Source organism: Chelonoidis abingdonii, chromosome 2 (assembly GCF_003597395.2).
Source record: "Chelonoidis abingdonii isolate Lonesome George chromosome 2, CheloAbing_2.0, whole genome shotgun sequence".
NCBI classification, from domain to species: Eukaryota; Metazoa; Chordata; order Testudines; family Testudinidae; genus Chelonoidis; species Chelonoidis abingdonii.
The window spans coordinates 285,969,504-285,979,052 of NC_133770.1; the positions used below are offsets into that span (position 1 = coordinate 285,969,504).

General features: G+C 46.1%; 1 protein-coding gene across 1 annotated transcript in view; it reads right to left on the minus strand.

The window, feature by feature from the left end:
- Positions 1-7,862, minus strand: part of KCNQ3 (potassium voltage-gated channel subfamily Q member 3) — a 279,453-nt gene extending 271,591 nt beyond the window's left edge. Inside the window, exon 1 of the mRNA XM_032795047.2 lies at positions 7,253-7,862. Coding sequence (XP_032650938.1) covers positions 7,253-7,581 — 329 coding nt within the window. The 5' untranslated portion in view covers positions 7,582-7,862. The remainder of the gene's footprint in view (positions 1-7,252) is intronic.
- Positions 7,863-9,549: the final 1,687 nt, after the last annotated feature.

Below are 9,549 nucleotides of genomic sequence, written 5' to 3' on the forward strand. Positions count from 1 at the left end.
ATATATACCTGCCCCTGGAAATTTCCACTACCTGCGTCTGACGAAGTGGGTATTCACCCACGAAAGTTCACGCTCCAAAACGTCTGTTAGTCTATAAGGTGCCACAGGATTCTCTGCTGCTTTTACAGATCCAGACTAACACGGCTACCCCTCTGATATCTTTCTATTGAAGGGTTGGCTGAAAAATTTCCACAAAATTCAATGGAAAATTCGGTTTTCAACTAAACAAAAAATGTTTGCAAAAAGTGTCTGATTTCTGCAGAAAATTTCAACTTTTCATAAAGAGAAATAGAGAGTATAAATACATACAGATATAGAGTACTTACACTTTCAGGAAGCCTTTGATAAGGTCCCTCACCAAATGCTCTAAGTAAAGTATGCAGTCATGGGATAAGAGGAAAGGTCTTATTGTGGATCAGTAACTGGTTAAAAGATAGGCAACGAAGAATAAGAGTAAATGGTGAGTTTTCACTGTGGGGAAAGGTAAATAGCAGGGTCCCCCAAGGATCTGTACCGGGACCAGTGCTGCTCAAAATATTCATAAATGATCTTGAAAAGGGGATAAATAATGAGGTGGCAAAGTTTGCAGACAATATAAAATTACTCAAGAAGATAATTAAGCCCAAAGCTGACTGCAAAGAGCTCCAAAGAGATCTTACCAAACTGGGTGACTGAGCAACAAAATGGCAGATGTACTTCAGTGTTCATAAGTCCAAAGTAATGCAAATTCAGAAACATAGCCCCAACTACCTAAATTAGCTGCTACCACTCAAAAAAGAGATCTTGGAGTCATAGCAGATAGTTATCTGAAAACATCTGCTTAATGTGCAGCAGCTATCAAAAAAGCTAGAAAGTTGGGAACCATCAGAAAAGGGATAGATAATAAGACACAAACTATCATAACGCTACAATGCAAATCCATGGTATGCCCACACCTTGAACACTGCATGCAGTTCTAGTCTCCTCGTCTCAAAAATACTATAATTGGAAAAAGTACAGAGAAGGGCAACGTAAATGATTAGGGGTACGGAACAGCTTACATATGAGGAGAGATTAAAAAGATTGGGACTGTTCAGCTTTGAAAAGAGATGACTAAGAAAGGATATGATAGACGTCTATAAAATCATGACTGGTATGGAGAAAGTGAATAGAGAAGTATTATTTACCCCTTTACACCACAAAAGAACCAGGGGTCATTCAATTAAATAAACAGGCACAAGATTTAGAATAATAAAAAAAAGGAAGTATTTCTTCACACAATGCACAGTCAACCTGTGGAACTCTCTGCTAGAGGACATTGTGAAGGCCAAAAGTATAACTGGGTTCAAAAAAGAATCAGATAAATTCATGGAGGATAGGTCCATCAATGGCTATTAGCCCAGATGGTCAGGGATGCAACGTCATGCTCTGGGTGTCCCTAAACCTCTGACTGCCAGAAACTGGGACTTGATTACATGAGATGAATCACTCAATAAATTCCATTTTTCTCTCCCTCTGAAGCATCTGGCATCAGCCACTGTGAGAAGACAGGATACTGGGGTAGATGGACCTTTAGTCTGACCCACATGGTTGTTCTTATGTACACATACATATGCACACACACACCTATATGTACTTATACCCACACACACACCACATCCCAAAAACCAAAAAATTACAATTTGGAAATGACTCCCATGGGAGTTATAGTTCATGTGATTCATACCTCCTTTCTCCTCTCTGGGACAGATTTCTCAGCCAGACTGCATCTCCCATGACACACCAGGGCCAGGGACTCCTATGATGCTCAGCAAGCTCGAAGATCATGATGCATCAAGGGAGATGTAGTTTGGCCAGGGAGTCTGGCCCATAGAGGACAGTGGGGGCAATCAAACACCTGAATTACAACTCCCATGAGGCAGTGTAGAATTGTACCTTTTTTGATTCTGAATTGAAAGTTTTCAGACAAGAATCTTCAGGTTTCTATTTATCACTGAAAAGTTTAAATTTTCCATGTGAGGAAAAAAAACTACTTTTCCAACCAGCTATATTATTAAGTTATAGACACACTGTGATGATATTTGAGAATGCCTGCCCTAGGTCACTGAGGAACTTCTCAGATACTAGGTGGACCCAAATTCTGATAGACACTGAGACGACACTACATATTTTCAGAAGGAAAGATGGTGTCAATTTCTTTGGTTCCAGTTCTTCACTCTAGTCAGTGCAAGTGTGAGTGCACACACATGCACGTGTGCAGAACAAGAGAGGAGATTCACAAGAAAACACACACAGGTAATAACATCTGTTTCTGTGACTCACAGTTCCCTGTGAAGACTACAAACCAATGTTCTGCATCAAGAAATATTCCCCTCATGCAAATTAATACCTGAGCCTGCAAACACTGTCAGATGCAGTGTTTACTGCCTTAGGAAGTCTCAGTGACGAACTTCATTAGAACTAGAACTGTAATAAACATTACGTACATGCTCCATAGCCCCTTAAAGGTAATGTGAGCCTTTCTATTGATTTCATTGAACTTTAGATCAGGCTTTATCAGTACTATTTCCGGTAGTAAGCAAGCGCCGGGCCTGTAAGTTGTTCAGTGGCAATAGGTTTGCACATATTCCAATTTTCTTTTTAATTTTAAATCTTTTTTTGGATTGTGAGGCTACCCAAAGGATCTAGTCCACTTTACTGACCGAGCAGTAACAGTTCACTAAAATACATAGGTTTTTTTAATGATAAAAATCACACCAAATAGGCACTTGTTGAAATGTTTTGGATCCTATCACCCACCCACACACCCCTAATAAAATGTAAACAACTATTTGCATCTCTGGCGAGGCTCAGTCTGAGGCGTTCCAAGGCAGTTCTACTTTCACGGCAAAGCTGTAAATCCAACACAGGAGAGATTTACAAGCTGAAAAGTCCCTTCACTTCAAAGGCTCTACCATGAGCAAACAGAAATCAGATTTTAATCTAGAGCTCTAAACGTTAGCCTTTCCCATGATATCATTCTTCCTGCTGATGGAATGATTTTCTCCTCTTTCTGTGAGAAGAGCAAAGCTTTGCAAGTCTCTAACAGATTTGCGGACAATCTTTCATTTCTTTAATTTTTAGAGTTTTGCTTTTGTAGGATCTGATCCTGTGACACGCTACATAGATTGTCATTTTTTTTGGTTGTGTTTGTACAGCGCCTTGCACAGTGTGGTTCTAGGCCTGACTAGGGCTCCAAGAAGATACAGTAACACAAATAATTAAATAATAAGTTTTGAATGCCCACAGAATTCTATTGCACTCAGCGTCACACAAGGTTAGGCTCATACTGAACATTAATATAATAGGGCCAGATTCTGGTGCACTGGAAGAGACAGGGGAAGAGTGGGCAAGATCCAGACAAAGCACTCCCAGGAGTGGTAGGCTGGGGAGCAACCAGAGCTTCCACCAATGCGCCAAGTCTCAAGAGTGTGCTTTGCTGTGTTGGGAACATGGCCATGCCCCCTCCCATTACACATACACTGCTTTCAGCAGCAGGCTCCGAATAGAAGAGCACTCTGCCTCTTTTTAAAGGAGGAGCAAGTTGTGGAACAGAGTCCATTCCCCTTAGGCCCTCCAGAGCCATACTACCCTGTCCTGGCATCACCTTCAAAACCAACCCCACTCTACTCCCACCATTCCCCTGTGGGGTTCATAGAGCACAGAAAGGGTTTTGCCCTCAATGTGTATGGGTTCCTAAGTAAGGGCCCAATCCAATTCCCACTGAAATCAATGAGTGTAGGATTTGTAGCCTGATCTATCGATTCTGTCTTAATTATACTGATTACTTAAGAATCCCCAGTTATCACTTTAAGGGTTTTCAGGCCCTTGTCCCAAATTCAGACCCAGTATTATTCAAATTATTATGTAGCTGGGAACCCCAATGTGCACAGCTGCAACACTCACACTATAGGAACTCTTCTACATTCACAAATAGTTTATTAATACATTGAACACAGTCACAAACACTCTAACTCAGTAAGATAAATAGAGAGGCTACAGAATGTACATCTTGCCATCCGTATACTTGCACCATCCCTTGCAAGATAACCAGAAAGGTTAACCAATATCTTCCTCATCGCCATTACCTTTCGCCATATCACCAGTGGCCATAATCCTGGCACCTCCCAAGGGCTACATCTCTCTCCCCTACTGTCCCCAGGCTGGGATGCAACTTTGATAATATGTTATGCTGACGCCCCTATATATAATGTATATTCAGTAGTGGTTTTTCCTCTTTCCCTTGTTTGTATTTCCTCATCCTACTAATGTTGAGGTGTCCTTCTTCTATCTATAGGTTAGTACATTGATACCATTTCAGCTCATGATCACACCTGTCTCCCCCTGCTTAAGCAGATTTGCAGTTATGACTTCCCATGTTCCTTGTGATAGCCCTTACAGGAACATTCTGCCTCCTACTGCTGAGCAACCTCTTCTTAGTTCCCAAAATCTAAAGGTAACCGCTAATCTATTCCAAGGGTTACAGCCGACTGGACCACACTCATGCTAACTTAAGCTTCAGCTCATATCTTAGAGGATACAGGCCTGTAGGTTTCATGCATTACAGCTGAATATTCCAAAAGCAGCTAGATATGATGAAGGCAAGGCAACGATATAGTAAAGGCAAGCTAGCCCTGTGGGCTAAAAATTGGGCCATAAAAAGGTGCTCAACTAAACAACTTGAGTAAGTCGTGACAAATGCAAGGCCATGAAACTATAAAAAGCTATTTTATTTACTTTAGGAACAAGAGACCCTAGAAGTCTTCTTTAGTTAACATGGGGACTGATCCTGCTCCCATTCAGGTCAATAGCCATGGGTAATCAGGTCCCAGTCCTGAGAGCTGTTGAGTTTCCACCTCACAGAAAGTGCTCAGACTCTCGGTCCTTACTCATGTAAAATTCCCATTGACATGAACAAACCAGATCCTGAGAAATGTTGAGCATTCATCATTCATGGAAGGGACTGTAGTCATATCAGTATTTGGCCCCACCATGTGTGTCTGGTAACTGGTAGATGCATATCCCCATGGTGTCTGAGCAGCTAATAAGTTATTTTGGATACCTCTTCCAATATAGGAACTGTTTGCAAAAGTAATACATAATAAGCGTGTATCACAGGCTCAAAAGATGCCAGATGCTTTTCAAATACATAAGACACATTCCTGCCTACAAAAGCGTCCAATGTACAAAGAAACAAAGAGCAAATGATGGGTGGAGGAAAAGGATATGACATACAAAGTGATCAGAGTGATAGCTGGCACATGGGTTCGTTTTATGGGGGAGGGGAGTCTTGTAGGAGAAGTGGCTCTGAGATTTTGTTTGATTTTTGAATACCTACAATGTTGTGAAAATGGGGTTTTAAAGAGTGGTTTAAATGAGACAGAGTGAAGTACAGACAAATAGCTTTTGGAAGCTCATTCCAATCATACAGGATTGCCTAGAACCGAAGTGGGTTGCACCCCCTTTTTAATGGGGTTGCCAAGGCTGGCGTTAAGACTTGCTAGGGCCTGGGGCTGAAGCTGAAGCTTAAGCCCTGCCACCTGGAGCCAAAGCTGAAGCCTGAGGGCTTCAGGAGGCTTCAGGAGGGCAGTTTTTCAAGCAGTTCAACCTTGATATTTTATAAAAAGCAAAACAGAAAAACAATGTCCTGTTTCATATGACATACATCATGAAAAGAACAATCTAAGTTAAATATGTGGGAGGGGAGGTTTAACAATAAATCAGCATTATACCACTACACCAAAACTCATCTCAATAATGAACCTGATTTTCCACTCCTTACTTAATCAAAACTCCCATGAACTTCAGTGGGAGACTTGTCAATGGCAGGATCAGAGCTTTAAGCTCAATGGCTCTACTCATGTGAGTAAACACTATCTGTATGATAAGAATTGGCAGGTTCAGGCCACGGATCCACAATCTACACAGACTAGAGGACTTTCCTTGTCTCTGATAAAACAACCAACTTCAGCAATAACTCCTCAGTCTTCCTGCACAGAAATTTTGTCCACTATGGTTTCTTGCAAAACAGTGCTATCCAATATCCACACTGTTTTGTAACCGCATCCATGCAACATTATGAAACAAATGTATTATAATGGGACACTGACAACTTAAAAATCTATGTTGCAAACAAATATATTTCTCTATGATACTAATAACATTTTACATTATTTTAAAATGCAAGAATTTTAGAAATCCAGCATGCTGGTCAGTCTTTATGATGTCCTTTTTGCAGTTCTCTCATTTTGGACAAGTGAAATCAGTTTCACTTTCAAGCCCTTAGTGATACTAGGGTTGGGTTTCATACACTGCAGGTGGATGTTAATTTAAGAATTTTTTAAAATGTGCAAACATTTCTATTGGCCTTCGGTTTTTTTAAAACCTTGTTTAAAACCACATTTAACATTTTGGGCTAGATTTAAGTTGTCAGTGTCCCTTTAAGCACTTTGATCCATAAATCTATCATAATTAATACTTGTTCCATCTCTTTTCCCAGCTTTCATAAAATACCGTTTTCAACATGTGTATTCAAAAGAATGTATCTGTACAAAGACACGAGAAAGCCTTTTAAATAAAACAGCCTTTCATTTTAGAAATCTTGATGATAGCAAATAAATAAATAAATAAATAAAGGCATATTTTTAGCCCATAATGAGATCTTGGTAATTTTCTCCTTGTTCAGAACAAGTTCCAATGAGGATTATGCCTACAATGATAGAGCAAAACAGTGGCATAATATGCATCTTTATGAGAAATTTACACACTCCTTTCAGAGTTTAGGCTTTAAAATTATGTTAACTCACATGTGCACTGGATGGATGATTTATATTCTCTTCTACAGGGCCAGTCTCCCTGAATCCAGGCTCTCTACGAATACCCTAGTTACCAACCCCAAGACAAAGCCAATTTCATTCAACACCTTTCTCCCTGTTTCTTCAGGGATCTCCATGTATTCTCACCACTGCAATCGACTGCTCTTGCAACGAGTTGTTTTGCGTGCGTGTGTTCTGGTGTCGATTTACCAAGGCTTCCAACTATATCAACTGGACTTTACAGGCTGCAGGACACAAGAGTGGGGGCATCTCTTGGACCTTGGATCAAACCTTCCGCAGTTATTAGAAGAGCAACACAAAAGAAAACCATGCCGGAATGACAACACAACCCATCTTTTCCCCCTGCCCTGCCTCCACGGAATACAAATACACCGCTGCCGATAACCCCCGATACTCACACGAAGGCATGATACAGCAGCGCCCACCCTCTGGGTCTCTCCAGGGCATCATAGATTAAAGTTTGGATCCTCCTGTACTTGGCATTGTTCCTCTTGACAGGTCTGCTCAGAGGTGTTTTGGCCAAAAGCCCAATCCCTTGCGGATTCCTCTTCCCCCCATCTTCCTTCCCGGCTCCTTCCAGCAGCAGGGTCCCATCTTTATCTGCTCCAGCTCCCAAGGCCAAAGAACCTTGCTCCAGATCCGCAGCCGCGAGTCCTACTTTCTTCTCTTCTTGCTCCCCGCCACCAGCGTTCCCCGCAGCTGCTGCCTTCCTGGACTTGAGTCCCATCTTTTTCGCTGGTCCTTAAAGGCGCAGCTGGAGGTAAGCAGCAGCAGCGTGCGGAGCCCCAAGGCCATGATCCGAGCTCCCCTCCAAAAAAAAGAAAAAAGAAAAAAGAAAAAAACCGGGTGGGGAGAGGAAACCACAGCGCCGTCAGGCCATCATCACTGAAGAGGCGCAGCCGCCGGGGCTAAAGCAGAGGCATGATGGCAGGAGAGGAGTGGGTGGCAGCAGCACCTGGACCAGCAGGGGGATGACACCATCGCAGAGTTTATTGACTAGCCCGATGCCAGAGTCCCTTCTCCTCCCCTCCCCTGCGAGCACCCGCCAAGCCTCACGCTAGGGAGTGGCCCATTGTATGTCCCCTGCAAACAGCAGCGCGCCTCCTCTCTCCCCCCTCCTCAGCCCTGGTGTGACTAGTCATTCATTTTGCATTGGGCACGGTGCATCCGTTCAGCACGGCGGAGCCTGCATGCGGCAGGCAGCGGGTGCTGCGGTCCTGGAAATTTCGCCCATGAGGCGCGCGCGGGGCTTGAGGGGGGAGGTATTCCTCCGGCCTCACCCCTTGCAAAGCGAGTCCTCAATGCCCAGGCAAAGGCCGGGCTCGGAACGCTACCAGCGGCCGGCCAGGGAGATCCCAGCGCCCGCCACGGGGAAGACCCCGCTTGGGAGCCGGGGATCCCCCAGCAGCGTCAGCCGCCTCCCCCTGCAGCCGCGCGGGAGGAGGGGGGGGATTCCGCCCTCCTCACCCCGGGCTGCCCCGCGGGAGGATGCGGCTGCATGGGCAGGGTCTGGCTCTGCGGCCGCGGGGTCCCGCTGCAGCCGGGGCCTGGGGCAGCAGGAGGGCGAGAGGAGGCTGTGGGGGAAGGATGGCGGGAGAGGAGGGGCCGGGGGTGCTGCTGGCGCTGCTTGCCTCCCGCACATCCTGCTCGCGGGAGGTGGGCGGTGAACCCAGCCCCGCAGCTGCCGCCCTCCGGTTCCCCCGGCTCAGGGAGGAGGCTAAGCCAGCAGCGTCCATAGCGCCAGGGGTCCTTCTGCCCCCATGGCAGCTGCCTGCCCTGAGCCCGGGCCTGGGTCTGTCTCTGTAGGAGGAGGTGCCCCCCCCCGCAAACCAGACCCGGTTCTGTCTCTGTATGAGGAGGTGCCTGCCCCCTCCCCCGAAACCAGACCAGGTTCTGTCTCTGTATGAGGAGGTGCCTGCCCCCTCCCCCGAAACCAGACCAGGTTCTGTCTCTGTATGAGGAGGTGCCCCCCCCACAAACCAGACCCAGTTCTGTCTCTGTATGAGGAGGTGCCTGCCACTCCCAAAACCAGACCGGGTTCTGTCTTTGTATGAGGAGGTGCCTACACTCCCCACCCCCAAACCACACCTGGTTCTGTCTCTCTATGAGGAGGTGCCTGCCCCCGCCCAAACCAGACCCTGTTCTGTCTCTGTGTGAGGAGGTGCTGCTCTCAACCCCAGACCAGACCCAGTTCTGTCTTTGTATGAGGAGGTTCCTGCTCCCCCCCGCCCAGCCAGACCCAGTTCTGTCTCTGTATGAGGAGGTGCCTGCCCCTGCCCAAACCAGACCCCGTTCTGTCTCTGTGTGAGGAGGTGCCGCTCCCTCCCCAACCCCAGACCAGACCCAGTTCTGTCTTTGTATGAGGAGGTTCCTGCTCCCCCCACCCAGCCAGACCCGGTTCTGTCTCTGTGTGAAGATGTGCCTGCTCCCCCCTAGCTCCCAGACCAGGCCTGATTCTGTATGAGGAGGTGCCTGCCCCCCCGCAGACCAGACCTGGTTTTGTCTCTGTATCAGGAGGTGCCTGCCCACCCCAGCCAGACCTGGTTCTGTCTCTATGAGGAGGTGCCTGCACCTGCCCCCCAGGACAGACTTGGTGCTGTCCCTGTACAGGGAGGTGCCTGTCCCACCCCAGCCAGACCCACTTCTGTTCCTGTATGAGGAGGTGCCTGCCTCCCCCACCACACCCGGTTCTGTC